The 24,375-nt window shown below is 38.2% G+C and overlaps 1 protein-coding gene across 1 annotated transcript in view; it reads left to right on the plus strand.

Moving 5' to 3' along the window:
- The window catches only part of GRIA3 (glutamate ionotropic receptor AMPA type subunit 3), a 163,153-nt gene that overhangs the window by 38,797 nt on the left and 99,981 nt on the right, over window positions 1-24,375 (plus strand). Inside the window, exon 4 of the mRNA XM_026848517.1 lies at window positions 3,571-3,810. Coding sequence (XP_026704318.1) covers window positions 3,571-3,810 — 240 coding nt within the window. The remainder of the gene's footprint in view (window positions 1-3,570; window positions 3,811-24,375) is intronic.

Consider the following 24,375-nt stretch of genomic DNA (forward strand, 5'->3'; position numbering starts at 1 on the left):
CAGTTTCATAAAGGCATAGCTCAGCAAAAAAAAATTGCTTTTTGTTTGAGCAATGAGGTTGCATCAGGATTTGTCCAAATCACTTCTTTAACAGCCAAAATATGTGTTTCGCCATCTGCATTTTTCAGATAGGGAAAAACAAACATCAGTCAACTGTGATTAATTAAGGAAAAATACCAAAATTCTTACTCAGACAGGAGGATTGTTCTGATTGTTAGTAGCAAGTAGTTTGTAAAGAGCTTAAAGCTGAGGTTCAGTTAGCCTTTTTAAAATTTTACTTATGGCTCAGTGATATTAGAATAATAATGTAATTAATATGAATATAATTATATGTTTGTTTTTTTGAATAAAGGTAACAATATGGCTGTGGCTACATAGGTGTTCAGTAGGTTCATCTGATCACTTAGGAGATTAAGGTACAAACTAAGCAAAAGAACAAATGCCACAAAATTGTAACGACATTGTGAGTTCAAAAATGCAAATGTATATTGAGGACCAAGATAATTGGTCTTTCAGCTTCTTATAAAAGCAAAGGTTTGTCTTGCCTTTTAAATGGGCCAGTAAAATTGAATTGGCACCCTACAGTGCATACAGAATAGATAGCCAGGAAGAATAAGCTATAAGAAATAAGCAGGGGAGCTTAAGAGATGAAGATTTTTCAAAACTAAGACAGATTGTCTGTAAAAGTGTTAAATCTAAAGATCTGCAGTGAATACAAGCCTGAATCAGGGGAATTAAGACTGGGCAGGGAGGTGCACTTGTTAGAAGATGTTGTTGGTGATCCTCCAGAATTTTTAGGAAAAAAAGAGTTGCAAATATCTGAAAGGACAAATCAGAAGCTCTTACCTGTGCTGAGTGCTCCATGCAGGCAGTAGCTCCATGTTGGCTATTAGGTATTGTTTGGAGAAGGTCCTGCATCAGGTTGTTCACAGACTGATTTTTTTTTTTTTTTTCCCCTCACAAATGGAGAATGAACTCTTCACATAAATGAGCACAATCTGCTATGAAAATAGATATACTTTCATTTGGTGTTTTAAAATAGCCATGCAAGACAGAATTTTGTCCAAAGGATGAAGACCTTGAACCATTTTCAAACAGTTGACCTCAGTGCCTATCTCTAACAACAAGAGAGAGCACAAACCGGACCAGTTCTCAGCTGGTTCCCAGAGGACTGGTCCATGCTGAGCCAGCTGCAGTCAGTTACCTTTAGCACTGCACCTATTCTCTCTGCTGACTACAGAATGGAGAAACTAGCAGTCCTAATAAGAACTAATCTGTATTCTCCATTATAGTCCTACACTTAGATAGCACGTTAGGCTTTCTTGCCTCCCTTGCGGCTTTCTTTTTCAGATACTGTGTCCCTGTAAATCTGAGACATTTCAGTGGAGTTACAGTTCAGAAATATTCCTGAACCTTATACCTGATAAGAAGTAACAGGTGAACCCAAGATCATTTGAAATACCCTGGGTTTTTAGGGTCGGGAGACATTTGAGAATATGTTTTGTTTGCATTGTAAGGGATGCTTCCTGGAATACTTGCTCTTCTCTGCAGTACAGAATCTACATGACAGAACTGGTAAACTACATCATTAATAAATATGTAAAAGAAGCTCGATATGTGAGGTACTCATGTTTGTGGAGACACCTAGCTCTGCTAACCTAAGTTCAGTGATTATTCCCATGGATTTAGAGGGTTTACATGCCATTGCAATGATTTGGAGACTGCCAGACTTACTATTGTAGTCTTTATTTTTCCGTTTTTTTTTTCACCTGTAAGTTAATGCCTTTTATTTGTTTCTTCAGCAGATAATTTTTATGGTATCTTTTCTACTTTATATCCTGCTGGTATATAGTTTAACAAAATGCCTTTTGAAACAGTGTATTAATTTCTCAGTCATGCCTCTGGGAACAAATTCTTACTGTATTATAACTTCTTTTATATCTTTTCTTTACTGTGGTTGAAAACTTCCACAAACTTTTTATTTCAGAAATCACTACTTCTTATTCCCTCTCTGTGCCTCGTGTGTCTATTTTCTGTCTACACCAGCTGTTATTTGCTGCAGGTAACCATGACTGGTCATGTCCTGTTATAGTGGTTTAAACACTTAAAGAAATTCCTTAATAGCATTTCTATTTTTACATCTGGATCTCAAGGAAGAAAATCGAATTTTCACACCTGACTGCCTATTTGAGGTGTTATCCATGATGCTGTGTCAATGAGCTGATATTGTGGAGAATCCTTTTTAAAATTACTTTAACAGGCTTTAGTGATTCTGAATAGTAGCATTTATGGTAGGAAATGTTTCATGATGGTACTCTCAGAAGTAACGATGCTGTATATTTCTGTGTAGAAGCCATGTCTTCTTTACTGGTAATTGCTTCCCCTTGCTTTTTGCAAAGTTAAACATGCAGTGTTTTGGCAAAAGTGGTTCATGGGGCCAGATGAAAGTTGTTGTTAAATCCAGTTCTTGACAAGTGAAATTTTTAATGTTGAATTAACATTTTTCTGGGAAACTTTATTTTCATTACAAATGGGACTTTTTCATCTCAATCCAGAAATATTTTGATTTATAAGTGCTACTATGCTGTAGTGTATTTCAGTTATACAATCTTTATTATGGACCAGAGACCCAGCATCTCACATACCCGTCTCCCTCCGTGGAAGGAACCTACAGTCAAAAGAAGTTTACTCTGTTCCTACAGAGTTGAACAACAAACTCTTTTCTCTGCAACTCCAATGAAGTTGACAACATCTGTAAATTAAAATACTTTCATTTTTGTCCAAAATGGTCATTGTTCAATCTCTATAAAGTATAGGAAGTTAAGTGTTTCCCCAGATAAGTACATGTGAAACAAAACATCTTTGACTGCATTTTGATTATTTTCTGGTACTAGATGAGATCCTCAACACTCCAGAATGGATAATGACTAAAAGCCTCCAGGTTACGGAATATCAGTTTTCATCCCGTGAAGCAACAATACGTGTTACTCATTTGTGTTGTTAATACACTTTCCAAATAGCTTCTGAAAGATTTTAACACTAAGTTAAGAAGCCACCATAATTTCTCACTGAAAAGACCACACCCAGATTTCATGTGGAGGTTTCAGAGTTGTGGTCTATAAGGGAATAAAACATCCAGATTTCTTTGAATCAGATCTGAATCAAGGTGGGATAACAGGAAAAACTACATCTTAACGTTTTGACTTTTGGGCAGACCTAACATTTGTTACGTAGCTGCTAACAGAGCCCTCAAGGTGCTACTCAAGGGAGGGAATATGTTTTACAGAAAAACAATATAATCATGTTTGTTTTTAAAGAATATGGGGAGATTAGTGGATTATAACAATATAGTGGACCAAATTGCAATAAAAAATGTGCTCAGGCCAGTTTAATTGTGAAGTTGGTACAACTCAAAGCTACACTGGAATTAATGTATATTATCTCATTGTGTCTGCTGCATGATACAGAATAATTTCAGGATTGTTTAGAAGGCTTATTTCAAATATACTTTGAAAGTTTGTTTGCATTCATTATACGTCATATTTTAACACCCCTGTCTGTCTTTGTTAGTCTGTTCACAGTTTTCCAGAGGAGTTTATGCCATCTTTGGATTCTATGACCAGATGTCAATGAACACACTGACATCATTTTGTGGAGCCCTTCACACATCTTTCGTCACACCCAGCTTCCCAACAGATGCAGATGTGCAGTTTGTCATCCAGATGCGGCCAGCGTTAAAAGGAGCCATCTTGAGTCTCTTGACTCACTACAAGTGGGAAAAGTTTGTGTACCTCTATGACACAGAACGGGGTAAGCACCATCACTTTAAGTGATTTTTCTATTTCATAACTTGCTATAAGTATTATCAAAATCGGTATGTGCAGCCCATCCCAATTTTCTTCTGGATGCGGGTAGCCCATTCTCATGTCCCTGGAAAACAAGTTTATTCTGAACTAAAATGAACGGACAAATGAAGTCATCTTCATATTTCTGATTATTTGTAAAGCAGTTTTCTGGAGGATAGTGTTAGCAGTGTAAACATTCAATTTGGAATACCTGGTTTCCATGGAACCGCAGACTCAACACTTGCCAGGGTTTTAGAGTCCTTACAAAATAAATAAAGTCGCCATTGTGAGGTATGCTGTTAAGCAAGACCTTCCACTGTGAGTGACATTGCAAATCCCACACCACTTCACATAAATGTGCATTTCTCCTCTTACTGAACAAAGACAATCCATGCTAAGATACACTCTGGAGAGGTCTAGGCATCAATAATGATCTAAGAATATAATGCATAAGATGCCCTAGGGCTCTGCTGGAGAAAAGGTGCTCTAGATAGGTCACATGAATATCCATAGATTAATATAGATACAGGACAAGAAATGAAAATATAAAACCCAGTGTTTTCATGATTAAGCCAATTGTTAACTCCTGAGAAGCACCAAAGGTAGCAAGTCCTGTCAAAAAGAGATCTAAACATCAGAAACCATTTTTTGTGGGGAATCTTGCATATTTCTGTGAAGCAGCTGTTGCCATCTGCTCTGTGTACAGAATTTGCTTGGTTACAGATTTCACCTGGGCAGCATTTTTTGCATCAGGTAGATGTGCCACTGCCCTTCTCACCAGCTTCATGATTAACAAGTCCAAGACCACCTTCAGATCAAAGGGGTCTGGATAGAGCCAGAGAAGCTTAGATTGCATTCCTGGCTCCCATGACAAAATTTGGATACCCTAATCTACTACATATTGATAAAGATCAAGTCTACAATGGCTGTGCTTTTCACACTGAAGATTAATAGCATCACCTAACTAAGGATATACCATACGTTGAAAGAAAGTAATTTTTATCCTGATTTTAGATGAATACCAAGAGTTCAGAATTTTCTGAAGTGATTTGGGAGAAATCTGAGTGATTTGGGAGATGTTAAATATTTCTAGTGTTGAAAAATGCTAGCTATGAAATCAAGTAGGAAAGTATGTAGAGGTTAAGAATGCCATTAGTTTTTAAATCTTTTAAAACCACTACCCAAACATCCATATTTCTAGGTTATTCCACTTTTAAATGAAAGTTACTGTGGATATGCCATTTGCCTGAGTAAGAAAGGTTTGATGTGACCAAATGCAATAAATTTACAGTATGCAATAAAGTAAAATGTCATATGTTCCAGCACTGATGAAACTTACCATGATTAAGTCTATTAAAGTGCTTTGGAAAGAGGGGATGCATCAATCATCCAAGATCATGCCTAATAAGAAATTTGGCACTTCAGACTGGAAAAATCATCCAAACCAGTGGGAGTTTCACTAAAACTTGTCTAGATGATATGACTGTCAGACTGAGATAGTAACGGAAGTCATGAGGGAAGACTTGCAGACTCAGACTTGCATTTTTTTACACTTCTCACTGTGTACAGTCTTTAGGTAGACACAGTCTAATCATGAGTTTATTATAATGACTTACTGCTTGAACAGTTTAGGTTGTGTCTAGGCTTCATTTTGCTTTGTTGATATTAAGATTTTAATCCCAGATTAAAACACGGCTCTAGCTGGCAAAATTAGCCCCAGGAATCTGACTTTGCCTCTGTTGCCTTCTGCCCCTTGTCTTGACCTCCATTCACATCCTACTCAAGGTTTTTAAATTGCTAATCAAAATCATATTGTGAACCTACTGTGGCTCACATGCATGTTGTGATAGCTGTATGTTCTATCAGACATTCAGGCTAAGTGTCAGAGTGTGAAATCTGAATTAGGTGACAGCACAGGTGACTAGGATTATAAAAAGTAGCCCAGAGTTAGAAGGACAGCTGTGTCTTGAGGATGGAAGATGCATCAGTGCATCTAGATAGCTTGATAGGCTTTGAGTTGTTTGGGATTTATGACATCTTATCTTTCCTTCCTCTACATATATCCTCATTGCTGTTGTTTGATAACGTATTTGCCATCTCTTAAAACAGGAACATAACCAAGTAATTGATTACCTTCAGTTACTACTGGTTTAGTTAGGTCAAAACAAACTTGGTAGCAGTCTTACCAGAGTTATCATTGCTGTATTCTTCCAACACTAAACTAAAGAAGATTCATATAGGAGGGAGAGGCAGGGCAGTTAGGTACTGAGAAATAGACATTAGATTCCTTTGTTTGATGAGCAGTAATTGTGGATGGCCGTACCTGAAACATTTGGCAATTCCAGTAGACTGCCTTATTTCATAGAACCATAGAATGATAGAATGGTTTGGGTTAGAAAGGACCTTAAAGATCACCTAGTTCCAACCTCTTGCCATGGGCAGGGACACCTTCCACCAGCCCAGGTTGCTCCAAGCCCCGTCCAACCTGGCCTTGAACCCTGCCAGGGAGGGGGCAGCCACAGCTTCTCTGGGCAGCCTGTGCCAGGGCCTCACCACCCTCACAGTAAATGATTTCTTCCTTATATCTAATCTAAATCTCCCCTCTTTCAGTTTAAAGCTGTTAGCCCCCATCCTATCCCTGCACTCCCTTATCAAGAGTCCCTCCCCATCTTTCCTGTAGCCCCTTTAAGCACTGGGAGGCCGCTCTAAGTTCTCCCCAGATCCTTTTCTTCCCCAGGCTGAACACCCCCAACTCTCTCAGCCTGTCCTCACAGGGGGGTGATCCAGCCCCTGATCATCTTTGTGGCCTCCTCTGGACCCACTCGAGCAGGTCCGTGTCCTTCTGATGTTGGGGGCCCCAGAGCTGGACACAGCACTGCAGGGTGGGGGGTGGTTCATGAGAGCAGAGCAGAGGGGGAGAATCCCCTCCCTCGCCCTGCTGCCCACACTGCTCTGGATGCAGCCCAGGACACGGTTGGCTTTCTGGGCTGTGAGCGCACCTTGCTGGCTCACAGTCAGTTTTCCATCCACCAACACCCCCAAGTCCTTCTCCTTGGGGCTGCTCTCAATCCACTCCTCGCCCAGCCTGGATTTGTGCTTGGGATTGCCCCGACCCATGGGCAGGACCTTGCACTTGGCTTTGTCGAACTCCATGAGGTTCACACAGTCCTTCCTGTCCAGTCCCTGAGGATGGCACATCCCTTCCCTCCAGCGTGTGACCGCACCACACAGCTCAGTGTTGTTGCTGAACTTGCTGAGGGTGCCTCGATCCCACTGTCCTTGTCACTGACACAGATGTTAAACAGCGCCGATCCCAACAACCACCGCTGAGGCACTGCTTGTCACTGCTCTCCACTTGGACATCAACCTGTTGACCACAACTATTTGAGTGCGACCATCCAGCCCATTCCTTATCCACCGAGGGGTCCATCCATCAAACCCATGCCTCTCCCATTTAGAGACAAGCATGTCGTGTGGGACAGTGTCAAAAGCTTTGCACAAGTCCAGGTAGATGACATCAGTTTCTCTTCCCTTATCCACCAGTGCTGTAACCTTGTTGTAGGAGGCCACCAAATATGTCAGACACGATTTGCCCTTGGTGAAGCTATGCTGGGTGTCACCAATCACCTCCTTATTTCCATGTACCCTAGCATTATAAGCCTCATTTCCATGAGGGTCCACTCCATGATACTGCTGGGCAGTATGAGGTGAGACTGATTGTGATTCCCTGGGTCTTCCTTTTTTTCCCTTTTTAATAATGGGAGTTATGTTTCCCCTTTTACAGTCAGTGGGAATTTTACTAGACAAATTTCTAAAAAAAAAAAAATCCCAAAAGGTTGAACAGTAATAATGGTGAGTGACTTTTTGTGTCAGGTAGTGAATAGGCTGTACATGTTCCTGTGATGAGATACCATTGGAAATGACAACATTAGAGCTGTCACAATTTTTAATAATTCCTATCTTAGATACGTAACTGCTTTGGGGCACAAACACTGTAGAGAGATGGTGTTAAGCAGTTTACTGTCAGTTCCTGAAATAAACTATCATTTAAATACTGCCTTTCTATGAAGATTATTATCTCACTGGTTTGTTCTGAGAATCTGAGAAATGGCAAAACATTAGGCTACTCTTTCTTACACTGAGTCTTAGTTACGGACTCAATTCTTGCAAGCAGTTTTACAGTGTTCTGCTGAAGCAAAACACTGCCATGTATTAAACATTGCATTTTCTGTTAATAAATACTGCACTATATTAAAGATGCTATACAAAACTGAATAAACCTTGTGGTTTTATCCTGCTTGTTGAACTATTTCAGTTTAAGCTTAGGAGAATGGAGAATCAGCTTTATAAAACTGTTTTCCTTAAGCAGTGGCTTTTTTCTTCTTTGCCATCAAATTTTGTAATCATATGGTTTTCCCTCTGGGTGACATTAGGCACAATACTGTGATGTTTGGCTCCTGCAATGAAGACAAAAGATAAATCTCAAACAATAGAATAAAGTTAAGATATACAATTACATAGATAGGTTGTGAAGCTTTTAATCCAGTGAGTTCATGTGTGTTGTAGATGTTTATGTTTGTAAGTACATTATTTTCTGTTGCTGTGAGATGACTGAGTGTTGCAGATTGTGCTCTCAAATGTATATTTATGTGCAGGTGCAAAATTCAGTTTCTTAAAAACTGCTAAAGCACACGGAAAGAAAAATAAAATGTGAGATTTATTAATTCCAGCAGCAAGAACTATGTCTTATCATTGCTTATTGCAGTTGCTGGATTTACTCTTCTGTGAAGAAACTGAAATTTAAGAGAAATATCAAATTGCATGTTCTTCTCCTAGTACCAGCAGAAGAAATAAATTATACTTTGCAGAGAGTAATGATGCATTAGGAAATGGCTGCTAAGGGAAGAAAGGACATTAAGCAGTGTATAGAAGAAATAGTCATATGTTCATTGCACATGCTTTTAGTTCATGTGAAAGGGAAAGGCAGGGTTGATTTCTGTTTGTATTAACTCACATCAGTAAGTTGACACTGTTGGTTGCTGTGATGCGTGCAAAATATCTGATTAATTATATGGTGCTAACTGCCTTGCTAGGCATCTCTGCAGTAGAACTAAGACTAATTAAGATTATGTCAGGATGAAATGAGATGGGGTTACATACAGAAAGCTATTAAGAATTTGGGTAGTACTTGTCAGGAAAGTCACCTTTTACATCTCACGCTTGTTTTATGAAAAACCTCAGGTTTATTTCCAGTCTTCAGGTCTGTTTCTCCTCTTGCTTTGCTTTACTGTAAACCAGATGTTATTCCACTGAAGTCAGTGGACCAGAGTAACACCACTGTGAATGTGTGGAGAGGTAAGCTTGTGGTTTTCATAGTCATCTTAACATTGCGTGAAAGTGTGAAGTACTTCTCATTTAATTATAGAAGTGGTATGGTAGATTGTAATACTGAAGCTTTTGTTTATTTAAATTTCCATGTTTCTTAAGTAACGTTTCAGTTTATTTTTGCCTGAAAAACACTGTTTTGTACAGATTGTTCATTTTCCATCTGTCAGTACAACACAGGCAGTTTGTCCTGAGTTACTTTGATTTGTCATACCTACTGTGCACAAAGACATTGATTTCTGTCATGTAGATCATTTAAACAGAATCACACCAAGTGATTTCTGTGATGTGCATCAAGTCGTCTTCCTCTTCCTTCAGATCATAGGAGTCATCACAGGACAGCAAGGTGACTTTGTGTAGTGCATACCTACACAATGGGAGCTCACTCTAGACAGAGGTACAGATAGATCACAGTCTTTAGGGCTTTGTAACCAAATCTGAAATTCTTACATCATTTGGTTTTGATTTAGTCTGTCAGAATGTAACTAGCAATACCTAAAATTGTTGGGGGGGGGAGCGGAGCTTTGGTAAATAGCGTTATCATTGGCTATTTTTCTATTTTTTTCTAAATTGGTTAACACTGACTAGATGAAGGCTGAGGCATGGAAGTGTTCATCTAAAGCCAGGTTAGTACCTGCTTTAAAAGCAGTTACATCTTTAATCCTTACTGCCACAGAAACACAAATATTTGATCTGAATTTAATGGATGTGTAAGGATGCAAAAGGCCTGAAAATACAGCTTCACAAAACATGAACTGTCCTATTCCTTTTAAATATAAAACCTTCTGGTACCCTGTTGCATAAAGAAATATCAGGTAAAGAGGAAAAAGAAAAAAAGGTAGAACTGTAAGCTTGATGATATGCACAAGACATTGAATTGCCTTAAACTCAGTTCAGTACAAAGCAATGAGGTCTGATTCGCTGCTTCTGCTGAAGACATAGAATAACTCTTCTGTTCAGTTCTGCTTTTACAAAATGAGGTTAGTTATCTGTTGCTATCAAAGGACAAGACACTTCTGTACCACTTTCCCTGGAGAATGAGAGATTGGAGCTGATAAAAGAAGCGGTATGTTGAACCAGGCTCATTATATCTTCCACAAAATTAAACTGATGGATTTTTTTTTTTCCCACTGAAAATTACTGATATGTAGAGCATAACATTTTTTGCAAAATATCTGGGGTAAGATAATTTTTGTAGAATCTAAAAAGACTCTTGCTTTAGTACCTGGTGGATTCACAGTGATGTTAGAATGTCGGTTTCTGGTGGACTGAGTCTCTGCTGAAAACAGCAATGAAAACTGTAATCCAACACAGAATGACTGATCTCTGTTTATAAACACCTTCTACCAGCAGACACGTGGAAAAGAGCTCCTCCTTCCACATAGCTCACTTGCTAAACTTTGTATTGTCTTTCTGCATGTCAGGAACTTTTATCTTCATTTATAAAGATCATTCTTCAATAAAGGGGAAAAATGAAACTGGTGGTAGCAGCTACACCAGCATTAGTAAACCTTGAATTCAGCCCCTGCTGAACAGTCAGATGGCAAAAGAATCAATAACTGAGCTCTTCATTAATATGTTTATTCTCAGAGCAGGGAAGTTATTCCACTAGCTGAGGAACTGGTCTGAATCCATTGCATGAAGGAAAAAGCATTTAAGGCTGGCTCACAGTTTTCTCAGAATTAAACACAGGCTTGTTCCATTTTAAAATTACAATTCTTGTTTGCCAGTATGTTTATACCTGTTTAATTCTTCTCAGCTGTGCTTGTAGGGTTTATGACATGTATTTTGCTTACACTTTCAAAAGTATGAAAGAATTTAAAATTTTGACATTATCTTCTGTAAATATCAGTTTGTGGGGAAGAATAAAGCATGATTGGAAGCCTATAAAACACCAAAGGTGACAAAATGGGGAAGAATCACTGCAAACCTTGATTCTTCCAAGTTTTTTGTCTCTTCTGCAGAATTGTTTTGGACAGCAGCCCAGGATCATGGGGGTGACATGTAGACAATACCAATTGCTAGCATTTAGGTAGCTATGTAGATGAGCTGTCTCATTCTCCTTTCTCACTTCTTTATATACTGGGAAATGCACAGCAAGGAATAAATCTTGGCAAGACCTCCTAAGCTGACGCTCGGCCTCCATATCACAGGAACAGGCATCACAGGTCTGTACATTTGAAGAATCATGTGCCCCAGTAACTGCCATCCAGAAGTTTTTTTCTAAGTCATGATGTCATCAAAAGGCAACTTGCAGCATGGCCACAAAACGTTGCATCTTTTGCATGACTTTACTTGAAACGTGATGCAGGTTCGAGTTTTCAAGCTCTGGTACAATAGGGAACGCACACAGTATAAAGCCCCTTATGGTAGAAAATCCATTATTTAGATTTAAAGAACAATCATACTTCATATAGTTATGTGCAATAAGAAAATGATCTGTTTCTTTCACTATCAGCCTTTTGGGAATGAGGGATTTTACCATTTTGTAATGTCTAGAATTTCTATTTATATAGAATGGAAAGTCATAGATACTGCTTAGCAATGTTTGTATGAAATATAAGTAATTTACCCTGACAGAGAGACAAATCTTGACATTCTTATTTAGGGCACACTGCTTCGTTGCTTTCAGCAGTATAATATATGAACTAAGGCACTGTTCAGGAAGCATGCCAGAACCTTAACTGAAATATTCCAGGATTGCTTTGCTGTTTGACTTTACTGCCTAAATGTGTTTGGGAATAATCTGAGCCTGAACAGTTAAATCTAGCTTTTGATAATCACTTTCCATTTATTTCCTCTGAAATCTCTAGCGTCTCATACAGACTCCTTTTATCTTAGTCTCTGTGGTACACAGATACAGAAGGCGGCTCTTTTACTGATCCTTCCCCAAACAAACATTGAGACCCTGTGTAGGAGAATGGATGTTGGCTGATTTTTAGGTGGACTTGAGAGCCTTAAGCATTTTTCTCCTGATCTTTCCCATTAGCTGCTATTTGTTTAGCTTACCCTGGTAATCACTTAAACCGTTTTTCTAGCTTAGGAACAAGAGGAGTGAATCAATTTTGAAAGTCATCCAGCATGAGATGTCATACAGGCAAGACTTAGGATGCAGCTGTAGATCAACAGCATAGAGTTCATGGTGATATTCTGTACTGCAGCTTTGTACCTCTTTACGAGTTTTGTGTATACAGAGTAGGTTCAGTTTGGTGTTGAGATGCCCAGGCAAAACGCCTTAACATCCCTTGAATCTGTTGGAACAGACACTACTGTCAGCAGCATTTTCCAACAAGTGAAGTAACTGCACACATGCAACAAATTTGTGTCTTTGTTTCATGGAGCCCCTGAGAATATGTAAGTGTTTCAGCCCATTCATGAAGAAAAACAGGAACACCAGAGCAAGAGCATGGTATAACAGCCTCGATACTGCTCATGCGGTGATGATGTGACATCATCCATTCTCCCATCTGCACATCATGGTGTTGTGATAGTGTGTTATGGTAGCCTCACTCACACTGAGTGTGAGTCCAGTTGTGGCTTGAGAGAGCTTCAGAATCTGACCTTGCTTTATGTGAGATAAGCTTGTAACACGGAGTCAGAATGTTCAGGGTACAGAGCATGAACGGGAACATCCTGGAGAAATAATTTCTGCAAGCCTAAAGCAGGATGTGTGCTGCCCTTGTGGTCCTAATGAAAGCAACTGGAACTCTCAGGAACATGAGCTGAGGCCCCGAGTGTCTTAGTAGTAAACAGGAGAACTAGCAGCTTTGCCACTCACCCATGCCTTAGAGGTGAAGTCTGCAAATGAATGTATTTATAAACTGACTTGTGTAAATGCATGCATTTAAATATTTTGCTTTTCATAAATATGCATGTTTTATCAACTCGTGGTATAGCCATAACATTTAATTTTTTTATAGTATGTGCAAGTAATTTAAGTGACAGAAGCTTTTGTTCTCAGTTGATTTTTTGTGTATCAGCAAGGCTTAAATGGTCAGAATCTCACATTTCCAGATTTCTAGAAACATAGCTAAAGTTCAAGACCGTTCCCAAGTGCAGGTGGAGGGGGGGAAGGACTGAAAAGATACATGAGAGGTGTTGTTGGCCCTTTTGCTCTGAGACAAGGGCAACGACTTGACACAAAGCCAAACCTTAGAGGTGATGGAAAGGTTTCGCTTGGAATCAGAGGAGATGAGGTGGAATTTGTTAATCTCAACATGGAGATGGGACATTTTAGACTAGAAAGGAAGGCTGTAGAAAAAAATCCCTGTATACAAGGGATTGCAAGTAAATTTTTATCAAACCTATTTATTTAACGCATCTCATGCAACAGATATAGGAGTTTACTTAAAGTTACTTTGAGTTTATTATTTTGCATCTGTATATGCAGCATAGCTTTAAAGACCGGAAGCCTTTGGTGTCCTTGGCATCTGGATGCTCAGAGCAGGTTAGGCTGGCTTCACCTGGGGAGATGTGCTGATTCTGTTCATGGAAGTGCACTGCCATGCCACTTGAAATCTGTGTAAGAGAGTTGGTACTTTGAGTGGGACTGAAGAAAGTAGCACTGTTTAGTAACGGAATCAAGATAAAGCAATTTTCAGGTATGTATCAAAAAGAGAGATCTATAACATTGCGTTAGTATGTGAACCTTAACTTCATATTTCAGTGGAGTAGCATGTGTTCTGGTTATCACAGGTTTTCCAAAGGAAGGACATTTTGGCATCCTATACCTTAATGTAGCTAAGGTGGCAGTATTTAGCATGTTAGTATTCTTATAAGTTTGCAAATTTTATCACCCTTTACTGGATCTTGACTGTGCACTTACTCTTCCTATGCATCTTTCTTCACCTAGAAATCATTTGTTCTTGAGTGACAGCTATTATTGGTGGCACGTGGGGGTTTTTTGTGGAACAATGGTTATTTCTTATTCACAATGAGGGAACAAATTCCCTGTATACACTATGAGAGACCTCACACTTCTGTGAGCATGATGCAATAGTGAGGTGATGATCTTCAGCTCAGGCAAATGAACTGCAGGTTCAGCTCAGGCAGGTGAAGAAATTCTGTGGAATGAGCACAGACTATTGTAGGATGGGTATAATAAAAACTGCCAAACACATAGAATTCTCCAATGCTTGAGGAATATATGAGTAAAGTGAAGTATCTCAACAAGTTAGTTAATCAAAGCTGCTTTCATGGAGTGGCCTCAGATACTCCAAAGCAGGTTCTCAGCTAAGCAATGATATTCTTTTCTCACTACCAAAAGAGAGGCTTCATAAGCAGTTTGAATTTCTTTTGATACAGGACTATATGGCATGCCGGGTGAATAGTGTGCAAAAATTTATCTTTGTTAAAGGCTTTGTGCTTTTGAAATGATTTTCATTTGATGGTCTCAAACAACAATGAGTGAAGATCAACAATATCTGTATGGGGCATGCAAGGGTTTTCAGCCCTTTTTTTCAGATGGAAGATTTGGTGTACTGATCAGCAGGTTAACAACCTGATCTTCTACTTACAGACCTTTGTGGAGTTGAAAGCACACTGAGCTTTGACTTGAGATGTGCAGAATGTCATACTGGAAGTCAATGGCCATGGTTACTAATGAAAAACAGTTTTTCATATTACTACACAAGAATTCCCTTAAATTTTGCCATGAATTTCCCTGCTCACCTAGAAAAAAACTTGAGCCTTTCAAGAAAGTCATTATGTTTTACTCTATAAAAGAAGCTTTGCACTTAAGGTAGTTAATTAAATAGTGTTTGTCATGGAGTTTATATGAAGGAATTCAATATCCTACTTCATCTGTGACACTTGGACCTTTTAGATGTAGCTTTTTCTTTCAGGCTTCATAGAATTTACCAAACTAGTTTGACCACATGCCTTTTTCTTCCCAGAAAATATCAGCTGTCTCAGTAAGCATAAAGATGACTTGAATGCTTTGTAGAAGAAAAATAAATGCGACTGCACTTATGACAAACCTACTCAGCTGGCAGGTAAAATGACCTCATATTGTATTTAGGTTAAGGAGTTTTTAAAGGATTTTTCTCTCATGGAGATAGATTTTTCTCTGGTTTCTCATGAGACATTTAAAATCTCACCTTTTTCTTTTTTTTTTTTTTTTTAAACTCTCCTACTTGCAATTCACAGTAAGACAGCACTGTGAGCATGCATTTCAGAAGGTATATTGACAGTGTACTACTGTAGTACAGTGGAATGAAAAAATATCTCCATAAAATGATTAAGTATTAATCTTTAAAGAAAAAAAAAAAGTGAAAAGTCCCTGACATGAATTTTATACTCAGTAACAAGTAATTATTCATTTCTTCAGCTCTAGATCCATAGCTTTTCCCGGCCACCTCTTTTGCTTTGATTCATGATGCAAAGAATCATTGTGAAAGGTGACCTAAGGTTTTATTCCTCATGATCCTGAGCTCATCATGTTCACAGCTTGTTGCTTTGCACTTAAAAGTATTTCTGACTTTCCTTGTTTGCCAGCAGCCCAAAGTAACAAATCACCAGTCAGTGATTTGCACAGCATAGCAGCATTTAGTCAGGGCCCCTCTTCAGTTTGTTAAAGGGATTAAGCAGAGTTGTCATCTCTTACAACAGCAGAGTATCCCCTTTACTACTGAAGTGTTTCCCCTTCAGTTTTTAGGGCCAGATTCCTCAGGCACTGCTCCGTGAAGCTGGTGTGTCATGGAGTCTGGATTTTTATTGTGGAGTACGACTGTGCTCCCTCCAGGTGAATGGGTTGGAGCCGAAGTAAGGTGAGGTGCTTTTACCAAGTGAATGCTCGGTGAGCTCTGAGCGTCGTGGTTCCATGCTGACATGAGGAAACACCGTCAGCCTGGAAAGGTTAACAGATACCAAGCAGTGGTTGTTAAGGTTTCTTAGGAGCTCCTGAGGTGTTGTTTCCTTTGGGGATGTTTTTGTCAATGCTGATAATAATAATAATAGGCAGTGAATTGCCAGGGCTGTGCACATACCAGATAGAAGAGGACTACTGTTATTTGCATAAAGTGTGAATATTTTTATAGCATTTCTTCTGTTGCTTATGAAGTTATGAGTTATTTCTCCACTGTCTATTCATGTTCAGGAGAGCACTAATTAATTTTTGATAACTCCCATTTTGATAATCTACCCAACTGTACTTAAGAATGGGTTTATAAAGCAGTTGTGGCCACTCCATACACTGCATTGAACTATACTGCCCCAGGCCAAAGACACATCCAGATTGCTTTATTCAGTTGTGGCCTTTTTTTAATCATCACTTATGTGTTGTGAGCATTTAACTGAGGCTTCCTGGTAAAGTAAAAGCCACTTCTGGCTATTCTAGTTTAGTCTAATGAAATGGCCACTGATCACTGAAAAGGCTTTTCGTTCCTTTCATGTTCTCCTTATGGCATGGTGTACGAAGCAGCCTCAGAGACAGTGGCTCTGAGCTTTTGTTTTCTTCCTTTGTTGAGAAGACTTTTCTAGAGAAGAAAATGCATGACAGTGGTCATTAAAGATTTTCTGAGAGTACTTTAGAATATTTTAAACATCTGAAGCCATCAGATAAATATTGCAAATAATTGCAGACTTTTTCAGGAGTCTTTTTTTAGCAAGGTGTTTTATTCTGATCATTCTCATTTTTGTAGCAACAGCTATATATGGCCTTGTAAATTTATACCGTGATCATCTTGGTGATTTAAAAATAATGATGTAGTCTCAGAATTAACATGGGAAAACATTGCAACTCTTGGGTGCCTTCAATTGAGTACAGGTGGTCTAGTTAATACCCAAGTATGGGTATCTCAAACGGTTGAATACATCACATAAACTATAAAATGTTGGACAAAGTTATGATATAAACAATGTATTTCCACTATTGGACGTAATTTGCAGTTGCCATTATGTCCTGCTGAGCCATCTAAAATATATGAAAGAATCCATAATTGTCACTCATCTTTATGAAATGTCAAAGTCATATACTACATTGACCTCAATCTATGTGCATTAATTCATGAAGAATTTAATTTGATGAGTTTAAGTCAGAACTGCAGTATAAAATCCTTTCAGTGCAGTTTAATTATTTTGCTAGCATTATATACACATAACACCATCATAGTCTAGACTGGATTGTGTAATGATCTGCTCCTAAGACTAAAGATATTGTAAATGTGTTTCTAGATCAAAGAGTGCTATTTGCTGCAGTCTTATTTCTTACTGGCTTTCCCCCCACCCCTGCTTAAAAAAGGGAAAATTATGATTTTGAGGAACAAGTATTAGTCTTCAGTTTGTGTAGTTTAGCACATCTTTTATTAGCAAGATAAGGCTTTATACTTTGGTGGGGAGGGGTTGAAGGGGGTGGGAAGGACATAAAAGAGGGAAATGAAACCTAAAGAAGCCAGTCTTATGACATTGTTTGGCTCAGCAAGATCAAACCTTTCAGCTGACTACACCCGTGTCAGTAATTGCTCTGTAGATAGATAGAATTGCCTATTGCTTAGTAGTACTAGCATTATCGATCAGCTGGTTTTGTCCATGAACTGACAATGATAACCTCAAATTAGATCAAGTTTTTATTAAAGAAATAAAATCAAATTATGCCTGGCTGTAGACATATATTAATGAGTTACGTGAACACATAATTATTGCAGTAGCACTTTTTGCAGAGATTTCTTGAAAATAAAACCCCAAACCCTCCTGTTTGTTTTTTCTGCCATTTGTTATGCAGTTGTCTCCGTCTCTCACCTACACACACAATGGGCAAGCCTATGGTATTTTTAATGATATTGTAACGGGTGCCACAAAGAGGTGGGGAGATGGGGGTGGAAGGGGAGATCTGAGTTTTTCTTTGAAAGGGGGAGGAATATGAGGGGGTGAATACAAGGATGCATAAGTTATTGCAGCCTCAAGGCAGCAGTAATTTATGCACTGACAGTTTGAGTTTCATGCTAGGCTATTTTAAAAAAGCCTTACAAAGTAAATGCCTCTGTTACATTAGTGTATGTGTTGGTTTTAGAGATACTCCACATCATGGAGACAGTTTGAACACAAACGTTTGAAACAAATGTGTTTCATCATTTCATCATGATGTGTTTCATTACAGTGTGGCGGTTGTCCTGTTTCAGTAAGAAAAAAAAATAGTAATATAAAAAGGGTAGTTGTTTTCCACATTTCAACATGAATTTGGGTACCCTGAAGGATTTTTCAGGATTATTTTATTGCTAATTTGTCTGATTTTAGATATGTTGACAAAAGTAAAAGTTGTAGCTGTAGTTGTAGCAAGATGATGCATGTATATGGTATTAGTGTAGTTATTTTGGTAGTTGTCCTCTGTGCAACCATTTAGCTATACTTATCAAAGAAAGCAACAAAATGGATGTGAATGGCATATATTTGAATAATGACCGTTTTGGTTTGCATGTTTTACTTATGCTACAAATCAGAGGAAAGTCTAGCTGCACACAGCAACCATAATATAAAACCAAACAACACTTTCCTTTTGACATGAACCATATAATAATATTTATACATTAAAGCACCATTTCCTTAGAAGGAAATATTCTGCTTGGTTGTTTGATTATGAATTCCCATTTTTATGGCAGTAATTTCCATTAACAATAATTGTGAAATGCATAAATAAGAACAGTAGCTTCAAAAGTTTGAAGTGTATAAAATTACACTGAGTTTTCGTTAATAATATATATGAAGCCAAACATATTAAGTGCAAGCAGCTGTAGATCATTACAATTTAGATTTAAGTGATCTCTGGATTGACCGTCTTCAAAAGCTAGCCACAGCAGGCAATATAAACACATCGTCGTCTTGTAGTGAATTTTAGATGCCAGCTGCATCTTCATAACGCTTTATTGGGTCTCCTATGAAAATTATGGATTAAAAGATAACGGGAGCAATGATGTTATTTGTTCTTAAGTTTAAGTGCTATTCATTTTGCATAGATATGGTCTTGGTTTATGGGATATTCATTTGCATTTTTCTGTAGATAGTGTTTTTGTGACTTTAGTGACCTTCCTGTGACTATAAAGCTGGATTTTGTAAAAATGTTTTTAACATTAAAACTTCTACTGCAGGGAATTCAGACTGCTACTGAATGGAACCAAGTTGGTTCAGTTATGTATAAATCAGAATATGCCTCAGAGCAGAGCAAAAGCCATTCATTGCATTTCTTTGAAGAAACTGCAGATTTGCACAGGTGAAGATTTGACCTAATGTGTTTAAAAATAAATTCTTAACAGGTCCATTTGAAACAAAATTATAACACCGAGATAAAAACTTGTACAAGAAGATGAAAATTTGATCCATATTTTGATACTCAAATGTGTTCTTTTTTCCAAATCCCAGATAGGTAATTTTTAGGACTTCACATGAATAACAGATGCTATTTAAAGTGTTTGTTTAAGGATAATGAGTTCATTGTATCAATAATGAAAAGTTGTATTGTGGGCACTTTGTAGTATTTTGATTGTCATGTTTTACACCACTCTTGAGGTCAGATGGTAGAAATCCCCTTAATTTTGTATTTAACCTGCAGTCGTTACTGAAGGTGAGGAGGGAATACATTTTTGCTTTGTTTCTACAGCATGTGCCACAGTGGGGGTTCTTGAGAGCTGCTTTAAACAAATAATTGCTTATTATTACACTAGAATGAAGGGAAACGGAGAGGCTTCAGTGGACATTGTGGTAGAAAATTGAGAATTAGCTTCAGTTTTATTACTTGAGGTATATTTATATGAGTTACGGTATGACAAATAGCAGCCTCAATTGTCATACAGAGACCACAGTCTCGAAGCAATAAAAACGGAAATTGCTGTGTCACAAGGGAAACTAGTTTCTGTAAACTAATAAAAATGATGTTCTAATGATTTCTGTGTGATCCTTCAGAGATTTTTAGGGACGTACTTGTTGAAGAATAGCAGTTGTGGTCTTTTTTTTAATGACTTTACAGAATATTCCTTGGTGTGGTGCCGCCTTCTCAAGTCGCTATTCACAGCCTTTTCCCATTTACTTTCCAGGGCTTTCTAATTTATTCTGTGATAATAGCACTAATTTCTTCAACATAAGTAACAAATGTATATTTTTTCTCCTCCTTCACAGAATTAAATCTTAGAAGGAAAATTTTGTTCAAGTTAAAGTCACGTGGAACCTGAGGAGGAGTGGAAAATGTTGAGGGAAGGAGAATTACAAGATTAATTTTGGACCAAGCTGAAAAATTTTAGTTTATCTGCAAAAATTCTAGTCAATGTTATTTCAAGACTAACCTTTAGTTTAACTTTTGCTCAGATTCTGAAAGTAAGTCATTAAATTTCATTTGAAAAATACTTTCCATCATTTTATTCAGCCAGAGTTATAAATTCCGCTTGGCCTAAATTAACCTGTATCTGTAGTCCCCTCCTCTCCTAAAGGACCATTCTTCAGTAAACATAATATTAATTGAAAAAAATTCACTAGCCCCATTACGGAATTAATGCAGCTGTTAGTTCTAATGGGACGCTCCCCTAAATGGTAAGTGAAGTTATATGCCCATATATAATTCATGCGGGGCACCAAAGAACTTTTTCATTTATTTGGGAGTGGCCAGTGGCCACACTTTACAGAGGAAAACCAGCCAGCAATAAACACACTGCTTTTTGACAAAAAGAAATGTATCGGGACGTTATTTTATCAATCTCCACATATCAGTTAGATATTTTACCAGATTATTCTGTACAAGGATATAATTTTACTGAGACGAATTATTTGCATACCTGCCTTGAATTGTTATCATCCGTACTTTGTTTTATTTTATTAATAACTATTTTAGGAATAATAAATCACAGTTAAGACACTGTAAACGTTATAAATATGATCCTGTGTTAAATTTCATCAAAAACAAAAGGGATATTTAGCAAGGATTTTTAAATCCTTAAACGGTGGTATTACTGCCCTTCTGCTGCATTATATAAAATTATTTGGCATTCTTTGATCGTTTATAGATATTTATAAACATGTCCTAAATAAAAGGCAGGAAATTATCATTAACACATTTTGCTAAGACAAATATAACAGGTTTTGATTAAAATTGTTCAGGTGCAGAGCAAACTTTTCATGTTTATTTTATTTTCTGCTCAGTGTAGTCTTGTACCCATGACTTTTGCATACTGTTGTGTAGTGCTAATCATGCATTATCTTTGTAGACTTCTAAAACGTTGTTCACTTAAGCAACAAGTTAGCAAAGTGAATAATAACGTACTATTTTATTGATGTAAATGAGAGATGCTTTCCCTTTGCCGCAGGTGTTTATATCTACATTAGGAATGATTATCAAAAACAGATGTCTGAATTGTGCCTGGTGTGAGGAGCTGTTTAAGAGCTAAGGCTATTGAGAGTAGATTTTACTGAGACGCAAGAACCATCAAACAAGAAGCAGTCAGGTTTGCTTGCTGTCATATTTCTTGCGTCATACTTTCCAGTCAGCCTAATCTCTGTGATTTTTGTCTTGTCTCATACAGAAGACAAATAGTGCTGTGACACCACAGGAGTCAAATGAAGCCATGGTACTTAGTTGCATCTTCTAGTGGTGAGAGTATTTTTGCAGATGCAGTAGATGAACCTAGACAATATCTAATGTTGAGACTGTCTTATCTTTTAGTTCTGATGGCATGTGTCATTCATTCTCACACTAGTCCTTACAAATACCATGATAAAAATCCCATTAAAGCTGATGAGAGCTTTTCCTTTGTCCGATGCAGTTTACAAAGCAAAAGTCCTAAGCAACAGAATAAAGGCTCCAAAATCCATTATGCTAGGTAACAAAAAATTACCTTGCCAGGAAAGCAGGCTTTTTTGTACTCCTTGTGGAGGACAGAGAAGTTAGTTCCTCTTCCATCAGCTGCAGCCCTGATCATAAAGGACCACGGCATACTGTTGTGTTCTTAGCAACCAGCTCTGCCACAGTGTTATAAGGAGAAGTGGCCCCTTCCAGGCCCCTGGTCTTTTTAGATAAAGTCAAATTGCAAGATAATGCCAACTTTTTTCTTCTGCAGTAAATAGAAACACGTAGGTTAAAGGGCGAGCCTTTGTACATTGGGGTTTTGGTTTCTGGTGGTGCCTGGAAGTGACTTTACGCATGAACTGTGCTTGTTTCACAAATTGGATTGTTGCATTCATCTGCTCTGAGTTGCTTTGACAATACCCAGTGGAACTTCTACCTTCTGTGGGCAAGGATGCAATCATGGTGCATCAGTTTCACTGCAACAGTAGTTCTGTTAAAGCTATCACATTTGCTGACCATTCAATAAAGGTCATTCTGTTTGCGACAGAACAAGCCAGCTAGATAAGAATTACATGGCTTCTGGCCAAAAAAAAAAAAAAAAAAGGGTAAGGGCACCATAGCAATATTTTGTCTTTTCAGATCTCTCCTTTTTTTCCTTGGGATTCTTTCCAAAGAAATAAAGTGTATTATCCATGTGACTTTTGGGAGAAAGAATATTTGAAATAGCCTTTTAGCAATACATTGCTGAGGCCCGTATGTCAGATACAGGTGTTGAAGTTTTATTTACTACCCAGTGTAGAGGGATGCAGTCTGTATGTCCAGCAAAATAAGGAAAAGCTGGCTTCTAGCACATTTCACCTGAGTGTGGAACAACTGCTTTAATGCAATCTGGGTGCTGCCACATCAGAGGCTTCACCTCCCACCTTCCCTTGTGCTAGTAATGGTATTCTGGAACACTTGGGAAAGAAGCCACAGTTTTGGTCTTCACGTGCCAAGAAGAACATTTATGTAATTCTTTTAAAGACAACTGCTGGTGCAAAAGCTCACTGAGTATCCCAAGGCAGTCCTATGACACCAGGGTGTTAAAGGTGCATCCAGTCTGTGTTTGAAGATCAGGCTCTGTATTGTTGTTCTGAGGAACTATGTGAAGGATACAGGAGCTGAGGCTTCAGTAGGATTGGAACCTTTCTCACGTCAATAATGAATGCTTATTTAAGAGAAAAATCAAGAAAGAAAATGTGAATGTCTAATAGCAAGGAAGAACTTATCTGTGCCACACCAGATGTTCAGCTCCATGCAGAATTCCTAGAGAAGTCAATGGGAGGTGGTATATCTAGTGTATTAGACTTTTCCATAATGCTTGAATCTCATGTCTCTTGGCCATGAATCAGTCTCTGTGGATTCCTAAAGGATAACAATTTGTGTTCAAATTTACCCTTTCTCTCTTCTTTGGCCATGATAAAATCAACTCTTTTAAAATATCTAATATTACTCCTGATATGCTGTGAGAGCTGCATAGTCATTTCTTGTCAACAGACATGAGTTTCCACTTTGGTAAGCACTAACTGTTAAGAAATAGAGTCCTGGTGGCTGAAGACATCCATCAGAAAGAAACTAAGGAAGATAAATTGAAGTATGTAAAGCTGACAAATAGAGCTGAAGAGACGTGGTTTCCAGTTTTTTATGTATAATGTAATAAAATACTGGTTTGCTTTATCTTTAACAGTTTACTACAGTTGGCCACTACAAGTTAAAAATTAACTTGAAGAGATGAGCCATATTATTGTGTTCAACCAGAATTAATAAGCCACCAGCACAATGGAAAAAACTGTAGTGCATGCAGTGCTAAATCACAGAATCACCTTGCTGATGCGTGTTTAACCATGTAACTAGTTTGATATAGCACATGATACTGTTTCCTCCACAGCGAATGGCAAAACTCCCTGGACTCTGTGGTGTTGGAGAAGCATTCAGTGGTTTGGATTACGTGAACTACTTTGTGATTACATAGCTTCAAAAGAAGCATTTGCAGGTTGTCACGTCCCGCTCCAGTGAGGGGGACAAGTGACTCAGATTCGCAAATCCCCAATTGGAGCGGACAACAAGTCTCCAAGTTCAAGCATTTATTAACTACCTACAATGCACTAATTGAACACATGATAACTGGCTAAGTACAGAGCAAGCTATGGCAAGCAATATAATATGCTTTACATTTCTTAACAGAAAAAAGGAAAAGAGGGAGATAGAGGGAATGGGGGAGTACAGATCACCGGTCTGGGTTCCTGCGCTGCTCCTGCTGGCGAGGATTCCAGGAGGCAGCTATCTTCTTCGCTGGCATCCGTCGTCTTTGCTTCACTGCTCTCTCCAGACGGCCGGGGGGGGGGG

Source organism: Athene cunicularia, assembly GCF_003259725.1.
Source record: "Athene cunicularia isolate RWA chromosome 4 unlocalized genomic scaffold, athCun1 chr4_part3, whole genome shotgun sequence".
Lineage (NCBI taxonomy): Eukaryota > Metazoa > Chordata > Aves > Strigiformes > Strigidae > Athene > Athene cunicularia.